Source organism: Ovis aries, chromosome 9 (genome assembly GCF_016772045.2).
Source record: "Ovis aries strain OAR_USU_Benz2616 breed Rambouillet chromosome 9, ARS-UI_Ramb_v3.0, whole genome shotgun sequence".
Classification (NCBI taxonomy): domain Eukaryota; kingdom Metazoa; phylum Chordata; class Mammalia; order Artiodactyla; family Bovidae; genus Ovis; species Ovis aries.
In genome coordinates, this window is record NC_056062.1 from 76,670,395 (window position 1) to 76,697,331 (window position 26,937).

Here is a 26,937-nt window from a genome sequence, read left to right on the forward strand (position 1 = left end):
GACTGCCCCCCATAGAAGGGTGCCGAAGCTTATTGTGCTTCCTTCTGCTTACAGGACACATTCAGCATTGCCATCAAGAAAGTGTCTCTGGATATATTTCTGCCTGATGGAAGGAACATTAAAGTCGAAATTCTAACATCAGATACTGCCGAAAGAGTCCTGGAGGTAAATTCGATTTAAGTTCCAGCCCCAGACCTGAATTTAGGAATCACTCTGTTTGAAGGCAGGGACAGTTACCTTCTGGAAGCTTCCTGCCTGTCATTTTATTCTGGATGACTCGTTTGTAGAGACAAGAGACTGATGGAGAAATTATCTGAGCGACTGATGGAGGAATCTCAGCTACAACCAATCTCTGGGATCTCTTCGGTTTTCCCCACTGCCCGTGGGCTGGTGTTGGTTCCCTGGAACTCAGCCAGGGATGTGCCTCCTGCAAAAACTCAAAGTCCTTTATTATGGGATGTCCATGGTTGGGAGCAGGATGGAGGATGGAGCCCAGATGAGTCTATCCAGGGAGACTGATGTCAGGTTCTGGCAGAGAATGACAGTGGGGTTATCAAAGCCAGAAAGACTGCTCCCTTCTCTGATGCAGGGAAAACCCCTGAAACCAATGCCCAGCATTTCTAATCATGGGTCTACAGGGCCAGCCCCGTGCTCCACTCAGTTCTCTAAGGACCCAGAGGATGGGACCCAGAAAGCATTCTTCTTTCTCCAGATGCAGCCATAACTAACCTGGCCCCTGTGGCCTCTCCTCCCTCAACTGGGCTGGGAGGGTTGGCTCCCAAATCCCTCTCCTATGGAGGGTTTTAGTTTGTCAACTTAAATAGGAAGGTAAAATCAGGCATCTCAAGATTGTCAAGAAGATGCATGCAATCAGGAAATAGCAGAGGAATTGGCAATTGGGGACATACAAACTGGAGAGGTTGCTGGCGTGTCCACTGAGGGCTTGGAAGAGACTGTATTTCCAGGCTGGGAACGTAAAGAGGGAGAGTTCAGTTAAAGACTGCTGAAACCAAAACAAACAGAGACCGGATTTGAAAATTCCCTGAGCAGACAAAACCAGTCCAGTCACACAAACAAAGCTCCATTCCACTTATTTCATGAGACCAGCCTGACCTGGGTCATATCGTGTTTGGATCTCTGGAAACCATGAGCAAAATTTCCCAAGGTTAATGCGAGGCAACCCTGGACCAGCTCCCTAGCATTTAAAAATATTTCCAATATTATCAGTTTTCTGGGAATCAGGCATTTGTGAGAAATCAGCCTCTCAGTCCTTAGGGCTTGTCTTTTTGAGGGCACGCTTGTGGGGTTTTTCATTTTATATCCTCCAGTTGCATTTTAGATTGCAGTGCTTTCACCAATTCTAACCTTCCAGAGAAACACTCAATGGAGAATAAGAAGTTATGAACAGGAGGGGGTCAGAAAGTTTCTAGGACCTTTCCAAGAATGGGAATTCCCTGTGCTGAAGTCCTGGTGTCAGCTGGCTTCTGAGCTGGTGCTCCCTGCTGGACTCCCAGGCCTTGAGCCTGCCTTGCCCTGAGACTCTGGGTGCTTCCTGTTGCATCCTGGCTCCCCTTCCCAGCTTGGAGGTTTGAGCTCACCTGCGCCCTTTTGTTTGCACCCTCAGATTAGGAAATACCCCTTCTCTAGGTCTTGCTCTGCTCAAGAATGATAATTTTATAACTTCCCTCCTAACTGAAGTCACCACATACAGCCTTTTCTTGGCTGCTGGATTGTGACCCGTTTCCATGGTATCGGCAGCCACCTAGCTGCTAAAGCCATTCATTGAGAAGTTACTATGGTTCCTCCTCCACCTCCTCCTTAGCCCCCCAAATCCTACTTCCACTACATCCCATCTCTCTGCTATTCATTCACACTCCCTGTTTCCTCCTTTCCATCCCCATGCCCCTAACAGCCCCCCAAACTAGTTTCCCTTCTTCCAGTCTGGCTAATCTGTACTGATTTCTAGAATGATCTTTCTAAAATGCATCAAGTGCTCTTGATGTTGAACACTTGAGGGGTTTTATACCGAGAGACCCCAGAACACAAATCACAGGTCCCTAAATTGCCCTCCCAGGGTGAACAAAGTGGGAGACAGACACACAACAGAAGAAGACAGTGATAGCTGGTGTAGGGAACACAGACTCAGAGAAAGACAGGGATGTAGCTGCAGGGTGTAAGCTAATTTGCAGACGGTTGGACCTGTAGAGACCCGGAGAGCAGCCGCCCTGCCTGTAGACACCATTATTGACATGTTTTTCACACACTGGGCTCACTGGCCAAATTAGACATAACTGCAGCTGGAGTCGGCTGCTGCTGGGAATATGGGGTCTCCTATCTTCTGGGGTTAGGTCAAGTCCCAGGTTTAAATTACAGAGCTGCCCCATCCTAGCTGTTTGAGTCTGGGTAAGTTATTTAATTTTTTGAGTTGATGTCTCAGCAATTATAGGAATAGCTTGTGATCCATCAGCAGTGGCGGTCACCGTTCTTCATCAATATTGGTATTGGTACTGATATTAGAGGGAGTGCTGAATAAACATTGAGCAGGGCAGTAAGTCTGGAGGGCTTCCCTTGTAGCTCAGATGGTAAACTGTCTGTCTGCAATGCCGGAGACCTGGGTTCAATTCCTGGGTCGGGAAGATTCCCGGGAGAAGGAAATGGCTACTCACTCCAGTATTCTTGCCTGGAAAATCCCATGGACAGAGGAGCCTGGCGGGCTACAGTCCACGGGGTTGCAAGAGTCAGACACGACCGAGCAACTAAGCACACACACAGGGCAGTAAGCCTGGGGTTCCACGACGCCTCCTGTCTTGGCCAGTTTCCCTTTGTAACTAATAGCATAAGTTGAATGAGGTACTTTAACCTCAGAAAAATGAACTTCCCCTCTCCCATCACATTGACTGGCGAGAAATTCAAACCCACGGCGTGGACATCCTTGGCACTGGAAGTAAAACAAAGTAAAGGAGTTTCCCTAAAAGGTAAATCGAACACTTGTGCCGTGTTGTGCATAGTCTCTCGGTCATGTCTGACTCTTTGTGACCCCACGGACAGAGGAGCCTGCCAGGCGATTCTCCGGGTAAGAACACTGGAGTGGGTTGCCACGCCCTCTTCCAGGGGATCTTCCAACCCAGGGATCAAACCCAGGTCTCCCACACTGCAGGCAGATTCTTTACCATCTGAGCCACCAGAGAAGTCCGAAAGCAAACACTTGGCCAGGCACTGGTGTGAATTCTCTTCCAGGGAAATTCCATAGCTGGTATAAAATGTAATTTGCATTTTGTAATTAAAAATTATCATCCGTATCTTTTCAAGCCTACTTGTTACTGCTCTCATTTCACTGCTGGGTTCTTTCAAGGACCAGCAACAAAGTAAAATCTCTTTTTATTTTGAATGCGTCTGTGCTAATGTAGCTGTACTAGCCGTATTTGAGTTTTGAAGCATCATTAACTTTTGCTAAGAAGGAAATACTATCGTGTCTCTTTTTGTATTGATTTCTCCTCTTGAAAGAAGATGTTTATCTATGTCTTTATACATTGTAGAAAGCATCTCTGTCCTCTTTCTTCTCACTCCACTATCTTCTTTGGCATGTAAGCTTGCTGTTTTCAATGAATGAGTCAGAGAAGAGAGGAATCTAATTTGAGCGGATGTGGGTCATATTTACTTTAGGAAAGGATGACTTTGCAATCTATTACTACTGGTGCACACTCAGCCCCACACACAGAGGTGCCCTGTGTTTGGTTTGGACTTTTTGTTTGTTTGCTTATTTTTGCAAGGGCCTAGGGAAAAGAGTAAGGTAGAAAGAAGGAAAATGGGGACAAACATTGAGTAAAACCTGTGAAAAGTTCCCAAGCTCATCTTTATTTTCAGAGCTATATTAAGAAGACTCACTCATACCATCCTCCTCTTTAGACTGTCTCTCAAGGCAATTTACACACTTCAGGCAGGAAAAGTACCACTTTGAGTCTAGCATTTATACAACTGCCACCTTGAGAACTTGGAGCCCTGGTTAAAAGGTCAGCTCATGAACAGAGCTGTATAGGAGGACCCTCACATGTTGCAGAGGTGGTCCAGCGAATTCAGACTAGGTGTGCAAAGAAATCACCCAGGAACCCCGACGTAAAGAGGGGTGGGCTGGCTAAGTGGAGAGGGAAAGGGCCAATGGAACAGGAACCTTGGTGAGGGAGGGTGAATGGACGTGAAGTGTTACAAGGTTACAGCCTCATGACCAGTGGATACAAATGAAATCATCTGTGTTGAAATGAAAACTGTTTGAGGTAAAGGTCAAAGAGGAATATGAAATGAAGGCAGCCTGTGCCCAGGATCAGAGGTTTTACTGAGCAAAGGCCACATGAGTTAGACTTGACCATCACAGCAGACAGGAGAGAGAAGGAAGCCTGGGGTGTCACAGGTGGACATTATCCTGTATACTTTCATATGCCAGCCAAGTGGTGGGGAACATCCCTTTTCCCAGGATCTGGTAATCCAGCCCCTGGGGCAGGCAAGATGGACAAATGATCGTGGTGAATGGCTACTGCCCCCAGGGGACAATAAAGACCAAAACCATCTGGGAAGACACGCCCGCATGTGAGATGGGACAAACCAGTCTCAGCTGGGACCAGTGCATGTCCACTGCAGGGGGACCAATTTTTATTTTCTTTACTGTGATTTTTTTTTTAAATTTCTAAATTTTCTAAAATGAGTTTGAACCATTTTTAGATTCGGGAAAGAGTTCTCTTAGTGTCTACTGCCCGCCTAAAGCTCTTTTTTATTGGCACTTACAGGTGGCCGCTCCTAACTTTTCCCTGTTTCTTGTCTTTGGTTAAAGGTGGTGTCACACAACGTTGGACTGTGTCAGGAGCTGCTGGGCTACTTCGGCCTGTTTCTCATTCAGTTTTGCAAAGAGGGCAGGCTGTCTGGTAAGAAGGACAGGAGGAGGGGCAGGCAGCCTGAGATGGCGTGGGCTGGTGTGGGCAAGCGCTCAGCCAGGAGACAAAGGATCACCACTGAGGGGCTGGTTACACTCCCCTCAAGAGGAACTCCCCAGTGTGCGGTCCCTACTATGACTCTTGGCTGCTGGACTGGACATCTGTGTGGGGGGTTGAGGTTGCTGCTTTGGGCTTCCCTGGTGACTCAGACGGTAAAGAATCTGCCTGCAGTGCAGGAGACCTGGGTTCGATTCCTGGGTCAGGAAGATCCACTGGAGAAGGCAATGGCAACCCACTCTAGTATTCTTGCCTGGAGAATCCCATGGACAGAGGAGTCTGATGGGCTCCAGTCCATGGTGTCGCAGAGAGCTGGACATGACTGAGGGACTAACACTTTCATTTTCACTGTGCCTTGGAGCTGGGGGTGAGCTGGGGCTGAGCAGCTCCAGAGAGGCAGTGCAGTCAGGAGCAAGACGTCAGTTCTTTCCAGTAACTACACTTCCTCTGGGGGCTCTTGACCCCAGTCCTGCTGTCTAGGCACACCTTCATCTCTGCCCTGGCTGCTGGCCACCAGCCATGCCACAGCCCCCTTGTGCTGGAGTGCTGGACTCTGGGCATCAGCAGATCCCATCAGACCATCATGTCTCCTTGTTAAGGAATGTTTGCTTTGAAGCGTAGATGGTATAACTCAGTTCTTAGATCCTTTAAAAAACTACGCTTGCAGTGAGATAGTGACCAATGACATTATGTTTCATATCAGTCAGTTCAGGTGCAGTCATGTCAGACTCTTTGCCACCCCATGGACTGCAGCACATCAGGCTTTCCTGTCCATCACCAACTCCCAGAGTTTACTCAAACTCATGTCCATCGCATCGGCGATGCCATCCAACCCTCTCATCCTCTGTCATCCCCTCCTCCCGTCTTCGATCTTTCCCAGCATCAGGGTCTTATCCCATACATTTTGCTTTTCTCCGCAGTGCATTTTTAGAAATTACAAGTTGTTGTTGTTGTTGTGAAATGGTATGTTACCCCTTAGTAGTTTACATATGTTCTCAGGTGTTTTGGGGAGGTGATTTGGAGGTGGAAGTTAGGAAAACCTCTTAACTCGGCCACCAGTAGCTGTGGTGTGCTGGTGAAGGCATTGGATCTCTGTGGACCTCAGTTTCTTCATCCATATCACAATGAAAATGTTCCCTACTCAACGCACTGGTCCTTTTTTTTTTAATACCTGTGAATTTTTTTTTAAATTTATTAGCTGCACTGAATCTTCGTTGCTGCATGGACTTTCTCTAGTTCTGGTGAGCGGAGGCTGTCCTGTAGTTGTGATGTATGGACTTACTGTGGTAGCTTCTCTTGTTGCTGAGCACAGGCTCCAGGACATGTGGGCTTCAGTAGCTGTGGGGGGGGGGGGCGGGGGGCTCCATAGTTGCAGTTCCCAGGCTCCTGAGCACAGGCTCAATAGTTGTAGCGCACAGGCTTAGTTGCTTTGTTTGCAGCATCTGGGATCTTCCTGGACCAGGATTCGAACCCGTGTGTCCTGCACTGGCACGCAGATTCTTAACCACTGAGCCACCAGGGAAGCCCAAGGCACTGGTCTTTTATGAGGATCAAAGGCTACTCATTTTTTGAATGAATTTTGCTGCTGTTGCTGCTAAGTTGCTTCAGTCGTGTCTGACTCTGTGCGACCCCATAGATGGCAGCCCACCAGGCTCCCCCATCCCTGGGATTCTCCAGGAAAGAACACTGGAATGGGTTACCATTTCCTTCTCCAATGCATGCAAGTGAAAAGTGAAAGTGAAGTCGCTCAGTCATGTCCATGGACTGCAGCCTACCAGGCTCCTCCGTCCATGGGATTTTCTAGGCAAGAGTACTGGGGTGGGGTGCCATTGCCTTCTACAGAATGAATTTTAGAAAGTTAAAAATTGTATACAAATGCAAGAGAATACTATTAATGTGATTTTATTCCTTCCAATATTAATGCTCTATTTTATCACTTTAAAGCACTGTATGTAAACACTGTGTGTAAATATGTATGTATTTCAACCAGGAAGACTCTTTCTTCTTTCTCTAGTCGTGAAAAAATTGGCAGACTTTGAACTCCCATATGTTAGCCTTCGAAGTTCCGAAGTGGAAAACTGCAAGGTTGGACTCAGGAAGTGGTAAGTAACCATTTATTATGACAGAGTGTTTCAGGATATCTTAGCTTTGCTAATAAGAACTTGTCTGAATCTCACCGTACCCGGCTTACAGTCTAACAGCTGGACAGAGCTCAGGGGCTTGGGGAAGGTCAAGAGGAAAGCAGTGAAGGAGGGCGGGGAGAGGAAATGAACCAGAACATTTGTCCTAAAGAATAGGCTGTTGAGGATGACTTTCACTGGCTCGGATTAAAAACCTGAGGGATATTATCATAAGGATGGCAACCATGAAGAATAGGCTGGGGGTGAGGGGCTGGGGATTGAAGCAGGTAATGGAAAGGAATTGCAGGGTTTGCTTTGGAATATATGACTGACTATTTAATTGAAGGAGTTTATTGATGATTACAAGCAAGTCTGATTTATCTGTTGAACCGTGGTATTTTCTGAAGGCAAAGAGTGGGCTCAGCCAATTTGCAGTGAACTTGAACTCTATGTATTCGGCTTACCTTCCTAATGGATTCCAATTATACATGTTTATTTACCAGAGCCAGACATATTTTCCTAGATTGAGATGAAAACTAGGGGGGAAAAATCTGCTGTATTTTTGCAGAAAACACTTTTATTTCCCCCAGACACAAGGGATCCTATGGAGAACAAGTGAACAAAATAACAGTGAGAAGCAGGACACTCTCCATTGGCATGGGGGGCGGATTAGTCTGTATTTCCCAGTGTATATCACTGTGGCTGTATTGGATTGCTTCTTTGGTTTACTCTTTCCTGGCCCAGTTATTCTGAAATCTGAACACAGAAGCTCTAAAGAAAGGCATTTGAAATCAAGGAATAGTAATAATCTTATCCTTGTGGTGCCTTGTTAGAGCTCCAGGCTGTGGCTTCGAATTTTGGAAAGGGATTCCCAGCAAGGCTAAAAGTTCACGTACAACTATTCGAAAGTATTCTGAGAAATAGTTGCAATATGTGGCAGAGAGCCCTGAGAAGGCAAAAAGGATGCAGTTTTGTCTGAGATTTTATTTTATTTATTTATTTTTTTTTATTTTAATTTGTTTTATTTTTTTATTTTTTTTTTAATTTTAGTTTTTTATTTTTTAAATTTTAAAATCTTTAATTCTTACATGCATTCCCAAACATGAACCCCCCTCCCACCTCCCCTCCCCATAACATCTTTCTGGGTCTGAGATTTTAGAGAGTAACAGGTGGCTAAGCACAGTTGTTCCTGGGATCTGAATATGTGTGTCTCGGGGTTTAGCTCAATAACTCTAGCCATGTTATTGAAGCTCTCCAAGTCTCAATTTCTTTATCTGTAAAATGAGAATATTAATGATAGAGTCTATCTCAGGATTATAGTGCGAGTTAAATGGAGTAATCCTATGTGCTCAATAAGTTTTGGTCATGTTTTTTATCGTTATAGTGATAATAATCATGATGAAAATGGTAATTAAGAAACAAACCCTCTGGATTAGACTGTTTTGTCCATGAACTCTCTAAGAGATGAGGATTCTGTCCCTCATCTTAAACTTGAATTAGAAATTGGGCTTTGCCTGTGTCTACATCAAATAGATAAATTCCAGATCATAAGTACAAGATAAAACGTCTATCCCATCACCAGCCTGTATTTCAGATCCAGGCAGATTGCCTTTGCTCGTGGGGACCAAGAGGAAAGGGGGGCCTACTTCAGCTTTTAGAGCTGAGGATGAGGTTACTGGAAGGGGCGAGTCTGGGGGTAGGATCCTGCAGCTTCTGGCCCTCTGTCCTGAGGGAGCCCTCACCAGGTGGGAGCAGAGAGGCTAGGTCGACTATCACTCGCTGTGGAATCCCCAGCAGGTGAGAGCTGGCGGTGAGACCAAGTCGAGTTTTAGGGATTTTTCTGTCAATTCCCTGATGCTTCTTGCCAAAGATGGTATAGTTCCTTCTAGACCAGAGGGTGGCCTGCCCTGACCTCTCAGAGCTCCGGTCTGGGGTGAGTCTGAGGGCTCTCCATCTCTGGTGTAACGGTTGTTATCTCTGCCACATAGGGCACCTGGGGTGCAGGGGTGAAATAGCTAAATGGAACATAGGAATGTTTCCGTTGCTTCTCCCCAGCCGCTAGAATGAAGTTGATCTTCAAGCATCTGTATTTTCATCCTTTTCCTGGTCTATGACAATCCCATCATCTTCTCCCCCTCCCCTGCTGAGCTCCATGATTCTGCTCGCTCTGCCTTCAGACTGGTGATAGACCAACCCTGGCGTACCCTCTCCTGACTGTTTCGGTCCAGTCTTGGCTGGCTACTGCACTCACATAGTACGTGTAACTTCACTTCATCCTGGCAATCCTGGATCTGCTAGACAAACATGAAGCTCTGCTATTTGCAAGTCCCTTTGCCAAGGTCCAGAGGGGCAAGGGGTCTGAATAGGAGCCAGCCCCTGGGCCCAGGGATCTTCATACCTGGTGTAATATCAGCTTGATCAGAGCAGAGATCAGGGTAAATTCAGGGAGCTGAGGAAGCCCAGGGGACGGGTTGCTAACACAGCCTTGGGGAGTAGGGACCAGAAGAGGAGACACGAGGGTGAGGCTTGAGGGAGAGGCCGATAAGTCCAGGAAGAAGGCAGGTGAGGGGAGTGGTCTTTTGAATGGAGGGAGAAGAGAGAAGACAAGGTTGGAATGTACAGAGTGTGGGCCAGGGGAGAGAGGTCAGAGATAGAACTGGGAATGAAAGCAGGATCTCCTATGAAGGGCCTTGGGAGTCAACAGGATAAATGCTCTAACCCCTGGGACTATGAGCATCCGAAAGGTTCCTTGGGAAAGACTACTCCAGTTCTAATGTGGAGTGTGGGACTGAGGGACACAACTATGTGGAGTGTGGGACTGAGGGACACAACTGAGGCGGAATGTCTGGTGAGGTCACCTGAGCAGCTCAGGCAAGAGGTGAGGGGGCCTGGGCATAGGACAGTGATATGGATGTGGGTACAGGGCAGATGGCTATGCCAGGATTTGCAGGTGGGAAGGGGGCATTGAGAGTTGGGGCTTGATTTAAATGGGATATGGACCATTTCCCTAAAGCCTTGTTTTTTGTGCTTGTCTACTCACAGAGGGCACTAAATAGGCTTACAATATGAGTCAGATCCTAAGAATCAGGCAGTGTGTTTTCACAGGCTTCTGTTGTAACAGCTGCAAAATCCTTGTATCTCCAGGGTTGGGTTATTTTTATTCAGATGAAATCAACCTTAATTTTGTTGTTGTTCATTCTGTTTATAGTCAAGAATAAGTGAGTGTAAATATATTATGGCTGACTTTTATAATTCACCAAGAACAGAGATAATGAAACGTTGAGCAGAACTGAGTATGTATCAACATCATTTGAGCACCTTATTATTCTGTGTCTTGTTTTCTTGCTTTAATTTACCAGTTATTTAAATGGTCTCATTTGTTTACCCATTTAGTGCATACCACTCTCTTTTTCCCCTCAAATAAAATATAAGTTGAGCATGGACTTTGCTCTGCCTACTGATGTGTTTCAGGGTTTGGAATATAATAGTTGCTCAATAAATATTGGTTAAATTAGCTGAACACTCCTGAATCATGCAGGTACCTGGACCCATCCCTCGATGCCAGGCTGATGGACTGCAGAACAGCTGTAGATCTGATCTACATGCAGGTGAGGGGAACCAAGGGCTACCAGAACACCGGATATTATAGGCCTTTTGAGTTTGAAACAGAGAACGTGTGTGTGGCAGTTCAGAATTCTATGGCGACACCTAGATGAGGCAAATTCCTATAAACTGAAACTAGAACAGAGGTTACCAGGGGCTGGGGTGGGGGGAGGAGTTATTGTTTAATAGGGATAGATGTTTTGTTTAATAGGGATAATGAAAAAGCTTTAGGCATAAAGAGAGGTGATGGTTATATAACACTTGTCAGTGTTTCAGTGCCAGTGAATTGTATACCTCTAGATGGTTAAAATGTTATGCATATTTTAATCACAATAAATAAACAAATATTTTAAGAGAAGTAGAGTTTGAGGGAAAAGAATTCTACCCCCATTCTAACCATCTCTTCACACTGGCAGCTGACACTCCGTCATCTAGGCTAATTTAATAGCCAGGAAAGGCCATCCCTGCTAATCTAAAGTCACAGAAAAACTGAAAGTGAAAGTCATCCAATCGTGTCTGACTCTTTGAGACCCCATGAACTATATAGTTCATGAAATTCTCCAGGCCGGAATACTGGAGTGGGTAGCCTTTTCCTTCTCCAGGGGATCTCCCCAACCCAGGGCTCGAACCCAGGTCTCCTGCACTGCAGGTGGATTCTTTACCATTTGAACCACCAGGGAAGCCAGTTTAAAGTCACACATGGTCCCTAAATCTCACTTTAGCATAATCTTCTTTTCCTAAACCAGCAAGTAGCTTGCCTGTCTCCAGGGCTAGCTTCATAGGCAAGTGGCCTGTGAGGCTGCACTGCCCCTTCCCTCTGTGCCCAGAGGGGCCCCAGGCTTGTCTCATTCTCTGCTGTCACATCTTAAATTCTTAAGGTTTTATAAAAGGACCGCACATTTTCATTTTGTACTAAGTCCTGCAAATGATGTAATTGGTCTTGCCTTACCCTTGCCCCTCAACCCCCAGAAAAGCACATTTAGAATTTGGCCTCCTTTCTTTTCCCGACTCAATGCAGTGAAGGTTCTGCTCATCTGTCTGGAGGTCAGCAGATGCTGCCCCTGTGATGTATTGCTGGCCACCCCCACCTCAGCCGCCCACCTCAATCCCCACACCTCAGCCCCCCTACCTCAGCACCCTCACCTCAACCGCTCACCTCAGCACCCCTACCTCAGCACCCCCACCTCAACCGCTCACCTCAGTCGCCACACCTCAGCCCCCCTACTTCAGCACCCCCACCTCAGCCCCCCACCTCAGTCCCCTCACCTCAACCCCCCACTCAGCACCCCTACCTCAGCCCCCCTACCTCAGCAGCCCTACCTCAGCCACTCACCTCAGCTGCCCACCTCAGTCCCCACACCTCAGCCCCCCTACCTTAGCACTCCCACCTCAGCCCCCCTGTCTCAGCACCCCCACCTCAGCCACTCACCTCAGCCCCCCACCTCAGTCCACACACCTCAGCCCCCCTATCTCAGCACCCCTACCTCAGCCACTCACCTCAGCCCCCGTACCTCAGTCCCCTCATCTTAGCCCCTACCTCAGTCCCCCCACCTCAGCCCCCCTACCTCAGCCCCCCTACCTCAGCACTCCACCTCAGCCCCCCACCTCTGCACCCCCACCTCAGCACCCCCACCTCGGCCCCCCACCTCAGCTCCCCACTTCAGCCCCCTTACCTCAGCCGCCCACCTCAGCCACTCACCTCAGCTCCTACTTCTTCCCCAACTCCCTGCCACTGTTCAGCTTCATGGGGCAGCATCTTTGGTGGCCCATCCTTTCCCAGGCCTGGCTTAGACAGTTCTGGAGGGAAATTTGGAAGCTTCTTTTAAGGACTTCCTTGAAATTACCCAACAGTTTATTCTTAAGCCCAGAACCGTGGGTCAAATTCCTGGCCTATTCAAACCCTCCCAAGGTTTGAATAATAAGTAAATTATTTATTATTTAATAAATAAATAAATCCTACCTCAGAATAAATCCCACATCCTGACACAAATACTTGTTCTATTTTCTCCTTAGCATTTCTACCATTTCACTATATAAAAATTTTGAGTTACTCTGTCTCTCCCTGCTAGAATGATTTCTCCATGAAATTGGGGATTTGTTTGTTTACTGCTATTATCTCCAGAAACTAGAACTATTCCTGACATGACCTTAGCCTTAAGCCTTTTGGGGGATCCTACATTGTACTAATTGTGTGAAATACATTGTTTTATTTAAGCCTCATAGTAACTCTGTCAGGCAGTTGGTGCTATCTACATTTTTTAAATTAAGTTTATTTATTTGTTTTAATTAGAGGTTAATTACCCTACAGCATTGTGACGGTTTTTGTCATACATCAGTGTGAATCGCCCATAAATATACATGTGTCCCCTCCATCCTGGCCATCTTTGTTTTTAGGAAGAAGAAATAAAGTTTGCTGACAAACGATTGAGTAGGCTTAGACATGGAAGATTAGGAAAAGGGATTTAAAAACACATTTGCAGGTGGCTTTTATGTAGCGTGATTCTAAACTGCTGTACTCTGTAGCTTTTCATAAGCTAAGGCAGAATTGAAGAGAGGGGAGAAGTTTCAGATGTTACTTTTTTAAAAAAACAGGTAGAACCCTTTCTAAATTTTAACGTTTATTTATTTATTTATTCTTGGTTGCGCCGAGTCTTCATTGCTGCGTGCAGGCTTTCTCTTAACTGCGCAAGCAGAGCCACTCTCTAGTTGTGGTGTGTGGACTTCTCATTGTTCTGGCTTTTCTTGTTGCAGAGCTTGGGCCCTAGGCAACAGTAGCTGGGGCTTCAGTAGTTAGAGCTCGTGGGCTCAGCAGTTTCAGATCGCAGGCTCTAGAGCGTGGGCTCAGTAGCTGTGATGCATGGGCTTAGTTGCCTGCTGGCATTTGGAATCTTCCCAGATCAGGGACCGAACCCGTGTCCCCTGCATTGGCAGGTGGATTCTTAACCACTGGACCACCAGGGAAGTCCCAGACATTGCTTTCAATGAGTTTTGCTAGGACACAAGGAGGGCTTCCCAGATGGGCTAGTGGTAAAGAACCCGCCTGCCAGTGCCAGAGACAAAAGAGACGAGGGTTCGATCCCTGGGTCAGGAAGATCCCCTGGGGGAGGGAATGACAACCCACTCCAGTATTCTTGCCTGGAGAATTCCATGGATAGAAGAGCCTGGAGGGCCACAGTCCATGGGGTCGCAAAGAGTCGGACACAACTGAGTGACTGACGCTTTCACTTTCTTTCAGGAGACAAGAAAACATTAATAGAACCTCCTGCAGTAATTTGGTTATAGCAAAAAAAGGTGAAAGGATGGATTTTGATGCTCTGGTTTGCTAAAGAACATAAAAGAGGAAAAACACATACTTCCTTAGGTGACTTTTGGTCTTGTTTTCAGCAATTCCATTGCTTTAATTAGATTATTTTTAGGAAGTCTTCATTTTTGGGGTGGTTTGTTATGTAGCAACTGATAAAGAGCCGTTCCCTTTAGTAGGATTAGGTGTGTTGTTGATATATGTGTTGAGTCTAATTGTCATTTAAAATCACTTCAAAAAGTATGATTCTGGATGGAAGGGGAGTTATTGCTTATGCAGAGAGGCAAAGACAGAGTGGCAGGGTTCCCTTTTGTACCAGGAAAGCAAATGTTCATCTTTGAAGACATGACCACGGTTCCATGTTTCACATTTTCTTGCAAAGTGACAACCAAGTGCTTTATGTTCACACAGAGAGGAAACTGCTCTGTTTTATACTAAGATTAAGCAAAAGGGCTGCCTAGCACAGGCTGAGCAGTGCCTCTGCAGGCGAGAGAAATCGCCAGATGCCTCAGAAGAAATGAAAGCAATTACCCGCCGGGAGGGATATGCTGCACAGGACTGCCTCGTGGTTCTGTGTCATAATTTATTTGGCAGTCTTTTTCCATAATGTCACACAAGATCATGGTATCATAAAATCAGCGGAGTTTTCAGGGTGACAAAATAGAGCATCATTTGTGTAGAGATCTCCCCCAGTAGACCACCAGCCCCACCAGGGACCTTGGCGTTTTCGGCACAGGGCAGAGAAGCTGGGTGTGTGGCTGAGCAGTCACAGCCGACCCAGCAGCCAGAATGTCACTGGAGGAGTCACAACCTTCACACCCATTTCTCCTTAGGGGACTTTTTAAGAGACCAAGACCATCTAGTAAATGATTTCCATGAACCTCTAAGAAGGCAAATCAGAATATCACTTATTACAAGTTTAATGTTCACTATTGTGCTTTTATGGCTAGAATATAGTTTTCAGCTCATTTTACGTCCTGCTTTGATCCATGCATAATCATGTTCAATGTACCTTTTCTTCTGTTACAGGAGTTGGAATGTGATTTACCATTTTAAATAAAGTTCCCTGAGGCTTAGCACCACTGTATCCTTGCTGTTACAATACCTTGTTAGTTACATCTGGTTTGTTTGCCAGCATATCCTTGGTTGACAATGCATCACCTAATTCTAGTATTGTTTCTGTGGGATGGTTTCCAGGGATACAGGGTAACAAGAATTGGGAACTACTAGCATCATATGACAGAGAAAGCAATGGCACCCCACTCCAGTACTCTTGTCTGGAAAATCCCATGGACGGAGGAGCCTAGTAGGCTGCAGCCCATGGGGTCACTAAGAGTCGGACATGATTAAGTGACTTCACTTTCACTTTCACTTTCATGTGTTGGAGAAGGAAATGGCAACCCACTCCAGTGTTCTTGCCTGGAGAATCCCAGGGACGGGGGAGCCTGGTGGGCTGCCATCTCTGGGGTCGCACAGAGTCGGACACGACTGAAGCGACTTAGCAGCAGCAGCAGCAGCAGCAGCAGCAGCAGCAGCAGCAGCAGCAGCAGCAGCAGCAGCATACGATGTTTATCAATCTTCATTAAGGAGTTGTAAACCAGAGAGAAACTGATGGTGTTTTCTCCTCTTATGGCTTGGGAAAAGATGGTTTCTTGAAAAGCACACTGAACGGTAGTTTCAAAAATGCCTTCTGTCCCCTGCTCTGTCGGTGGCTCTCTCCTCTGGGTGACCTTGGACTGGTCACTTCTTCCTTCTGGAACTGGAAGTACAATGTCTCCCTGTGAAGCAATGAGACTGAACTAACAGTCTCTAGGTGTTCTTCCAGCTTTAACAGACTGATATTCAAACCTTAGCTCTTTGCCTGGTAAAGTTTTCAAGAAACTATATAGCTGATGTCATAACAGCCCCTGCCTCTATCATTTCTCAAATTCGAGTGAAGCTCCTGAGAAATGGAAAGGGGGCCCAAGGCCAACAGGAGGGAGGGACCCACAACTGCTGCCTCCTTTGGGAAGTCCTCTCTGTCCCCTCCCTCTCTGCCCCCTTGGCATTTTGTTCTGCCCTCCATCATGGGACTCCCACCCAGTGTTGTGAGTGCGGGTTCGTATCTGCGTCTCTCTAATTAGACTCTGAATGGCCAAGGGCACAGACTGTGTCCTGGGCACTTAGGAGATATGAATGAATGAGAAGCAATCATCCTTTTGAAAAGTGAATGGAAGAAGTCTGGGGAGTTCCTCTGATAAATAATGGTGCCATCATAATTAACCATTAAGAAATACTCTCAAATTTTTTTAAAGCCAGTGTGTCTAGTGATGTCCCAGGAGCCAAGTGGATTCCCACAAGGTGTTTACTTCCTTCTTTTCAAAATTTTGAGTGACATTAAATAAAGTGGGGGCTTCCCTCGTAGCTCAGTTGGTAAAGAATATGCCTGTAATGCAGGAGACCTGGGTTCAATTCCTGGGCCAGGAAGATGCCCTGGAAAAGGAAATGGCAACCCACTCTGGTATTCTTGCCTGGAGAATCCCATGGACAGAGGAGCATGGCAGGCTACAGTCCATGGGATCACAAGAGTCCGATATGACTTAACAACTAAACCACAGACAAAGTGGAAGATTGCCTATGAAAATAGAAGTTTATGGATTTTCTAAAAAATACCGAAGGCTCTGTCCGGTCTGGGCCTACATTTCAGCAGGGCCACCACTGGCCTGGTTACAATTTGTGCAAATTAGAAAAAGGTGCCCCTTCTACTAGGCAAGTCAAGCCCTGCATCAGGGCATGTGGTGTGGTGAGGGGAGTATGGGCTGACCACTACCCTCCTAATACCCCCATGACCCAACATGCTCCCTAGCCTTGATCTGTTCTGCCTCAACCACCTGGAGCCAAGTGGCTGCTGCCTTGTCTCACTACTGTAGACTCTGCAGAGAGCACTAGAATGTGTGTGATTGAAGCTCATGAAAACCGTGACTTATGTGATTTCATGCAATTTTAAAAATTAGGTTCCACATGAGTCTCCATCAGCCAGTCTTTGGGGAACCATATAACTGAGTAGAGACATTTATCTAAACTTGACTCTCTCACTGTCTGGAGCGAGGCACTGTATATAATATATCTGAGTGATGACTTGTGAAATCATAATCAGGGTCAAAGGTTTTCAAGGGCAGTAAAACAAAAACATTTATCTTACCTCTCCTGTAGGCTATTTAAAGCTCTACATTTGAGAGTCCCAGGTCCTCTAATGATGAATGATGTATCTTTAGTTAGTACTTACCTACTTACCACCACGAATGCTGTTTACCTTGTATATTTAGTCAGGTTTCTCTCTGACATCATTGCCAGGTTCTAACAGTCCTTACAGGGCTCTAAGATCAAGTGAATTCAGGAAAGAAAAGGTGTTTCATTCTTCACACCCATGATAATTCCATTCTTAGCTTAGGTATGGTATCTAAGTTCAGTTTTGAGAACAGTTGACAATAAGGAGAAAGTCTTGGGGTGTGTAGCTGCCTATGTGGTCAAAATTCAGTGTCTCGGGCAATAGGAGGAGGGCTTGGTAGAGTAGTCAGATCCGAGTTTTAATCCAACTGTTGCCGCTTACTTACTGGATTGTCTTGAAAGTTATAACATCTCTGGATCTTGATTTTACCCATCTCTAAAATGGGAGTAAATGTTCCTAACCCACAGAACCATTTGGAAAAAGTCAATGAGAAAACTTACCTTAAAAAGTTCTCAACAAATAGTAATTATTTTTCTTCTCCTCTTTAAATCCGTCTCCTTTTCCCCAACTCCAATAGTAATATCAAAATGTATTCAGCTTTTCTTTCTCCTCTTGGAGCTAAGGCATACCCTGTCCCTCAGTGATATGAGGAACATAACATATAGACTTACATTCAGACTAAGATATATACTATCATATACTATATTATATTCGTATACTATGTTCAGTATATTCATATACTATATTCAGACTATCATATACTAAGGTATAAAGCACCTGATAGCAAAGAATTGTTTGTGGGTTTGCACAAATTCTTGTAAGACATTGCACGAGATACACTGGGGTAAAGGGCTCTGGTTCTTCTCTAACAGTTTGAGGACCAGTGGAAAACTCCATTAAATAAAGCATGATGTCAGCTAGTGATAAAGATCCCACCTGCCAGTGCAGGAGACATAAGAGATGTAGATGTGATCCCTGGCTCGGGAAGATGCCCTGGAGAAGGGCATGGTAACCCACTCCAGTATTCTTGCCTGGAGAAGCCCATGGACAGAGGAGCCTGGAAGGCTACAGACCACAGAGTCGCAAAGAGTTGGACAGGACTTAAGCAACTTAGCACAGCACTCACTGTCAGCATAGCACAGGCTAAGTGTATGCCGCTGATGAGATGGAAAGCTGATCTCAGGGCCTGTCCTGGGGCCAGGAAGGATAAAGCGGAAGGGAGGCTGCGTGCCAGGAGAAGAGGGGAAGAGCACAGGAAAGGTTGCCGAGGGCTTCAGGAGATCCAGGGGGCATCCGTCTTCAGTGAGCTCTGGTGTTGAGACCAGTGTTGTTCAGCTTGAGCCTGCAGTGCAGATTAGGACAGAGGACTGAGCAGCCCGTCAGGGAGTCGGAGTGTGGAAACATTTGCTGGTCCAGTTGCTCAAAGCCCAGCCAACAGGGCCTAATAGTGTATTCACTACTCATTGTTTTTCGGTTATAAAATTTGTTCTCATTTTATAAAAACGTGCAGATATGGAAGGACTCAAAAACAAAAGTAAACATCATCCCAAATCTTATATCAACCATACATACAAACTCTTAACTTTTTCAGTGTTTTTACTGTGTATACTATTAATTCATTTCACTCATGTGCACATCCATTTTTCTTAACTGCTAAGTGTACATACAAGGTCTTTGTGGCTTGGTTTATATTTATTTTTTTGTTTTATAAAAATCAGGACCTGATTACTATGCCCTTATTTTGTAACTAGACATGTTTTCATGTACCAATGCCTCATAGACTTTCCCCGTGTTGTTAAATATTTTATATAATTTTAAATAGTAGCATAACCTGTTATTTGATTATACCTAAACTCTATCACCTATTTTGGGGCATTTATTAATAGTATCTCCTTCATAAGGTGCTGTAAGGATTGACCTTTTTCTTTATGGGGGAGGACCTCTAAAATAATAAAAATTTATTCTCTCACAGTTCCATAGGTCAGAAGTCTGAAATCAAGGTATTGGCAGGGCCACGTTCCCTCTGGAGGTGCTAGGAGAGTTTCTGTTCCTTGTCTTTTTCATCTACCAGTGGCTTCAAGCATTCCTTGGGTGGAATACTACTCAGCCATGAAAAAGACGAAATTGTGCCATTTGTGGCAACACCGATGGACCTTGAGGGTATTTTGCTAAAATAAATTAGATGGAGAAAGACAAATGCTGTATGATTCCATCAAAATATAAATAAAATAATAAATAAATAGTATAATTAAATTAATGAACAAACCCAACCAAACCAAAGCAAACAAGTAGATACTGAGAACAAATTAGTAGCTACCAGAGAGGGGAGGGGCTGGGGTTGATTTTGGTTTTAGAGCAATTAGAACATTGCCTGACACACAGTAAGCATTAAGCATATGTTTGCCACAATTTATAGTTGAAAATTTTTCAATATTAAAAATGGTAGTAGTAATAGCCTTCAGTTCAGTTCAGTTCATTTCAGTCATTCAGTCGTGTCCGACTGTTTGCGACCCCATGAATCGCAGCACACCAGGCCTCCCTGTCCATTACCATTGCCCGGAGTTCACTCAGACTCATGTCCATCGAGTCCGTGATGCCATCCAGCCATCTCATCCTTGGTCGTCCCTTTCTCCTACTGCCCCCAATCCTTTCCAGCATCAGGGTCTTCTCCAATGAGTCAACTCTTTGCATGAGGTGGCCAAAGTACTGGAGTTTCAGCTTCAGCATCCCTCCAAAGAAATCCCAGGGTTGATCTCCTTCAGAATGGACTGGTTGAATCTCCTTGCAGTCCAAGGGACACTCCAAGAGTCTTCTCCAACACCACAGTTCAAAAGCATCAATTCTTCGGCACTCAGCCTTCTTCACAGTCCAACTCTCACATCCATACATGACCACTGGAAAAACCATAGCCTTGACTAGACGGACCTTAGTCGGCAAAGTAATGTCTCTGCTTTTGAATATGCTATCTCAGTTGGTCATAACTTTTCTTCCAAGGAGTAAGCATCTTTTAATTTCATGGCTGCAGTCACCATCTGCAGTGATTTTGGAGCCAAAAAAAAATAAAGTCTGACACTGTTTCCACTGTTTCCCCATCTATTTCCCATGAAGTGATGGGACATGATGCCATGATCTTCGTTTTCTGAATGTTGAGCTTTAAGCCAACTTTTTCCCTCGCCTCTTTCACTTTCACCAAGAGGCTTTTTAGCTCCTCTTCACTTTCTGCCATAAGGGTGGTGTCATCTGCATATCTGAGGTTATTGATATTTCTCCCAGCAATCTTGATTCCAGCTTGTGTTTCTTCCAGTCCAGCGTTTCTCATGATGTACTCTGCATAGAAGTTAAATAAGCAGGGTGACAATATACAGCCTTGACATACTCCTTTTCCTATTTGGAACCAGTCTGTTGTTCCATGTCCAGTTCTAACTGTTGCTTCCTGACCTGCATACAGATTTCTCAACGGGCAGGTCAGGTGGTCTGGTATTCCCATCTCTTTCAGAATTTTCCACAGTTTATTGTGATCCACACAGTCAAAGGCTTTGGCATAGTCAATAAAGCAGAAATAGATGTTTTTCTGGAACTCTCTTGCTTTTTCCGTGATCCAGAGGATTTTGGCAATTTGATCTCTGGTTCCTCTGCCTTTTCTAAAACCAGCTGAACATCAGGAAGTTCACGGTTCACGTATTGCTGAAGTCTGGCTTGGAGAATTTTGAGCATTACTTTACTAGCGTGTGAGATGAGTGCAATTGTGCAGTAGTTTGAGCATTCTTTGGCATTGCCTTTCTTTAGGATTGGAATGAAGACTGACCTTTTCCAGTCCTGTGGCCACTGCTGAGTTTTCCAAATTTGCTGGCATATTAAGTGCAGCACTTTCACAGCATCATCTTTCAGGATTTGAAAGAGCTCAACTGGAATTCCATCACCTCCACTAGCTTTGTTCGTAGTGATGCTTTCTAAGGCCCACTTGACTTCACATTCCAGGATGTCTGGCTCTAGATGAATGATCACATCATCATGATTATCTGGGTCATGAAGATCTTTTTTGTACAGTTCTTCCATGTAGTCTTGCCACCTCTTCTTAATATCTTCTGCTTCTGTTAGGTACATCCCATTTCTGTCCTTTATCGAGCCCATCTTTGCATGAAATGTTCCCTTGGTATCTCTAATTTTCTTGAAGAGATTTCTAGTCTTTCCCATTCTGTTGTTTTCCTCAATTTCTTTGCATTGATCACTGAAGAAGGCTTTCTTATCTCTTCTTGCTATTCTTTGGAACTCTGCATTCAGATGCTTATATCTTACCTTTTCTCCTTTGCTTTTTGCCTCTCTCCTTTTCACAGCTATTTGTAAGGCCTCCTCAGACAGCCATTGTGCTTTTTTGCATTTCTTTTCCATGGGGATGGTCTTGATCCCTGTCTCCTTTATAATGTCATGAACCTCATTCCATAGTTCATCAGGCACTCTATCTATGAGATCTAGGCCCTTAAATCTATTTCTCACTTCCACTGTATAATCATAAGGGATTTGATTTAGGTCATACCTGAATGGTCTAGCAGTTTTCCCTACTTTCTTCAATTTCAGTCTGAATTTGGTAATAAGGAGTTCATGATCTGAGCCACAGTCAGCTCCTGGTCTTGTTTTTGTTGACTGTATGCAGCTTCTCCATCTGTGGCTGCAAAGAATATAATCAATCTGATTTCGGTGTTGACCATCTGGTGATGTCCATGTGTAGAGTCTTCTCTTGTGTTGTTGGAAGAGGGTGTTTGCTATGACCAGTGCATTTTCTTGGCAAAACTCTATTAGTCTTTGCCCTGCTTCATTCCGTATTCCAAGGCCAAATCTGCCTGTTACTCCAGGTGTTTCTTGACTTCCTACTTTTGCATTCCAGTCCCCTATAATGAAAAGGACATCTTTTTTGGACCTTATTAATACACTTTTCTTACATCCATGTTTATCATTCCTGTAGATGGTTTTAGATTTAAATACCAAACTATCTCCATAAAGTTGTACCAGGTTAAATTGTGTCAGATCTATATGAGCTTCCTATTTCTTCAAACCCTTGCTAACTCTGAACATTATATATATATTTGTCTTCACATTGCCATTCTTTGGCATTGCCTTTCTTTGGGGATTGGAATGAAATTGACATTTTCCAGTCCTGTGGCCATTGCTGGGTTTTCCAAATTTGATGGCATATTGAGTATAGCACTTTCACAGCATCATCTTTTAGGATTTGAAATAAATCAACTGGAATTCCATCACCTGCACTAGCTTTGTTTGTAGTGATGCTTCCTAAGACCCACTTGACTCCACATTCCAGGATGTCTCGTTCTAGGTAAGAGATCACACCATCATGGTTATCTGATCACACCATTCTTTAAGTCAAAGAATGCTCTAACTATTGCATAATTGCACTCATCTCACATGCTAGCAAAGTAATGCTCAAAATTCTCCAAGCCAGGCATCAACAGTATGTGAACCATGAACTTCCAGATGTTCAAACTGTATTTAGAAAAGGCAGAGGAGAGATCAAATTGCCAACATTCACTGGATCATAGAGAAAGCAAGAGAGTTCCAGAAAAACATCTGCTTTACTGACTATGCCAATGCCTTTGACTGGGTGGATCACAACAAACTGTGGAAAACTCTTAAAGAGATGGGAATACCAGACCGCCTGACCTGCTTTCTGAAAAAGCTGTAAGTAGGTCAAGAAGAAACAATTAGAACTGGACATGGAACAACAGACTGGTTCCAAATAGGGGAAGGAGTATGTCAAGGCTGTATATTGTCACCCTGCTTATTCAACTTCTATGCAGAGCACATCATGAGAAACGCTGGGCTGGAGGAAGCACATGCTGGAATCAAGATTGCCAGGAGAAATATCGGTAACTTCAGATATGCAGATGACACCACCCTAATGGCAGAAAGCAAAGAACAACTAAAGAGCCTCTTGATGAAAGTGAAAAAAGAGAGTGAAAAAGTTGGCTTAAAACTCAACATTCAGAAAACTAAGATCATGGCATATGGTCCCATCACTTCATGGCAAATAGATGAGGAAACAATGGAAACAGTGAGAGACTTTATTTTCTTGGGCTCCAAAATCACTGCAGATGGTAATTGCAGCCATGAAATTAAAAGATGCTTACTCCTTGGAAGAAAAATTATGACCAACCTAGACAGCACATTAAAAAGCAGAGGCATTACTTTGCCAACAAAGGTCTGTCTAGTCAAAGCTATGGTTTTTCCAGTAGTCATGTATGGATGTGAGAACTGGACTATAAAGAAAGCTGAGTGCTGAAGAATTGATGCTTTTGAACTGTGGTGTTGTAAAGACTCTTGAGAGTCCCTTGGACTGCAAGGAGATCCAACTGGTCCATTCTAAAGGGGATCAGTCCTGGGTGTTCTTTGGAAGGAATGATGCTAAGGCTGAAGCTCCAGTACTTTGGCCACCTCATGCGAAGAGTTGACTCATTGGAAAAGACTCTGATGCTGGGAGGGATTGAGGGCAGGAAGAAAAGGGGATGACAGAGGATGAGAAGGCTGGATGGCATCACCGACTCGATGGACGTGAGTCTGAGTGAACTCTGGGAGTTGGTGATGGACAGGGAGGCCTGGTGTGCTGCGATTCATGGGGTCGCAAAGGCTTGGATGAAACTGAGCAACTGAACTGAACTGAACTGAACTGAGCGACTGAAATGAACTGATGGGTCTTCGCCAATTTGAGAGGCAAACGGATTCTTTGATTACTAGTGAGGTTCAATCTGCACTTGTCATTTGGAATCCCTTTTTATTAATTGCTGATATATAGCATTTCTTCATTTTCCTATTTATATTTTTTATATTTTTACTATTGCTTTATGTAATTAAGATTAACTCTTGGCCACATATGATGCAGTTTTGCCTTGGTTTGCCATTTTCTTCTTAGTTTTATTCTTGGTGGCTTTCATATTTTTATGTAATTACATATTCATTTGTATGTTATTTGTCTTTGTAGCTTAGAAAGGTTATTTCCTATTGATCAGATAAGAATACTCACTTTCTTCTGGTTCTTTTATGGTTTTTACATTCGAATCTTTAACCTATCTGTGTTTATCTGATTGGGTGGTGTGGGGAAAGAGAAAATTTTATTTTCTTTTCCAAATGCTATTAGTTGTACCCAAACCATTGTACCTACACCCAATTAATTTTAAATGTAATCTTTATAACCTGCTATATCCTTATATATGCCCACTTGGGTCTGTTTTTATAGCATTTCATACACGAGTATATTTTTGTAAGGTTAATTCATTTCTGTTAAGTTTGCTAATTTTACAACTTATATTGTTTTAAGGCAATACAAGACATTGAAAAAGAATGGGCCAAACCCACAGAGGTGCAGAGGCAGAAATTAGAGGCTCTCCAGAAAGAAGACAACCAAACAAAGGTGAATGAAATATTGCACCAAGAGAAATCTCTTGGAAGAGAGTTAGAGAAACATATTGGAATTGAGCTGTTTCTGTAATTTATAAACCCATCAAGCACTAAAAATGGGGCTCTTTTTAAAAATGAGAATACCTTCATTGATTTTCCTTATTATAAAATTAATAAAGTCTTATTGTTTAAAGATTCTAAAAAATACAATATGGTGTGCGTCCTTTGCCAAGTTAATTAATATAGACCCTCAACATTATTTTTAATGATGCAGAGTATTCCATTTTATGATTATGTTATCATTTAGCTAACCAATTTCCTATTATTGGAAGTCAGATTGTTTCCAGGATTTGCTTCTATAAATCATTGTGGCAGCTAGCACCACGAGGCCCAGGACTGAGTCTATCTAATTTATATAATACATACTTTATGTTCCCAACACCTGGTATGGTTCCTGGCTGAAGGTCCCTGAACACAGCAGCCAATATCGTCTGTCTTAAATATACGTTCTATTATTCTTTACATTATTTCTAAAGGTTCATTTTTTAAACTTCCATAAAGATGGTACAGTACCAATGGACATACCCCCCAAGAAGTATATGAGTCTGAAAAGTCATATTTTAACAGAAGAAATGGTCTTTGCTTCATTGTATTATCTTTTTAAAAAATCCTTTATACTTTACCAGTGCTCATCACAAAAGCACTGATTTTGAAGAAAATGCAAATAAAATTTAGATGATTCATTTATACTTAGGTTGATATAGAAAGCCATCCTTCAAAGTCACCATATTTTGAGAATTTTATTGATGAGTTGCAAAAAAAAAAAAAGAGTGAAAAAGCATATACTGCCATGATTTAGTATTTTCCTCCTTGGTATACTGAGAATTTGGAGAAGGAGATGGCAACCCACTTCAGTATTCTTGCCTGGAGAATCCCAGGGACAGAAGAGCCTGGTGGGCTGCCGTCTATGGGGTCTCACAGAGTCGGACATGACTGAAGCGACTTAGCAGCAGCAGCAGCATACTGAGAAATCTTTCCGGGTAGCTCAGATGGTAAATAATCTTCCCTGGGTTGGGAAGATCCCCTTGAGTAAGGAATGGAAACCCACCCCGGTATTCTTGCCTGGAGATTCCCATGGACAGAGGAGTCTGGAGGGCTACAGTCCATAGGGTTGCAAAGAGTCTGACACGACTGAGCGACTAACACTTTCCCACTTTCCCATTGGTATTCCATTAAAGCTTTGTCTCCGAAATTTTGGAGTTCAGTTTCTCTGCCTGTTTGCAAATTTTTATACTTACAGCTTTTATTTAGATGAATATCATGTTGCTATTGCTTTGGACACAGTTACCAATTCTAAGGACATTGCTGATCTATAAACTTCTTAGTTTAGTAAGAATATTGTTTTTAACCGTGCTGCTATGCTCTAACAAAAGTTGTGTTTTTGCCATAAAACAAAGTTTGTTTTCTATGGTTGAATGTTTTACATCATTTTATCATACTATTTTAATAGTGATCTTTAAAAACTCTCACTTTGAGTGCATGAATTTAGTCCTCTAAATTTTCTTTGCATTTTGTTTGAAGTCAATGCTTTAGTAGTTGGCTAAATATAAAGAATAAAAAAGATAACACAATGAAGGAGAGGCCATTTATTTTGTTAAAATATGTCTTATTTGTCAGATTCACATGTACTGCTTCAGGACAGGGTATGTGTGAGGGTTTTTTTTTTTTTCACTTGAAAAAAACTGAACCATTATTCAAGTTAACAAATGATTTTCCTCTTGAAGCATCTAAGAATACTGTTATTAAAACCAACGTTGTTTAAGTGTTTGTAAAAGTTCTCCTGCTAATGGAGTCAACACATTAACAACTGTTGCTTTACTTTATGTACATGTACAAGAAAACTTGGAATCGAAAATGAGTGAAATTAACATAAAGGAGCAGTTATTTGATCTAAATCAGAAAGAGACTGCACTATGGTCCCTGGGCCACTGTTTGTGTAAATAAAGCTTTATTGGCACATAGCCACACTCACTCATGTATGTATTGTCAAATGCTGATTTTGTGCTAGAGCAGTAGAGGTGGGTACTGGCAACAGTGCTCATATGCCCACAGAATTGAAGATATTTACTGCACGGCTCTGCAGGTAAGTTTGCCAAATGCTAATATATCTTCTTTTTCAGGTCCTTCTTAAAAGAACAAATTTCAGAAATTCCATGGTGGTCCCCTCGTTAGGACTTGGCACTTTCACTGCCATGGCCTGGGTTCAACCAGGGGAACTTAGATCCTGCAAGCTGTGTGATGTGTCCAATAAGAAAACAAAAC

The 26,937-nt window shown here is 43.8% G+C and overlaps 1 protein-coding gene across 5 annotated transcripts in view; it reads left to right on the forward strand.

Annotated features, from left to right (window-relative positions):
* SNX31 (sorting nexin 31) overlaps window positions 1-26,937 on the forward strand; it is an 85,111-nt gene that overhangs the window by 35,066 nt on the left and 23,108 nt on the right. For 4 of the 5 annotated variants that reach the window (XM_012184048.5, XM_027973169.3, XM_027973172.3 and 1 more), the window contains exons 5-9: window positions 55-165; window positions 4,823-4,913; window positions 6,994-7,081; window positions 10,638-10,707; window positions 24,536-24,628. In XM_012184048.5, coding sequence (XP_012039438.4) covers window positions 55-165; window positions 4,823-4,913; window positions 6,994-7,081; window positions 10,638-10,707; window positions 24,536-24,628 — 453 coding nt within the window. The remainder of the gene's footprint in view (window positions 1-54; window positions 166-4,822; window positions 4,914-6,993; window positions 7,082-10,637; window positions 10,708-24,535; window positions 24,629-26,937) is intronic. The other variant, XM_027973173.3, reaches the window with a different exon arrangement.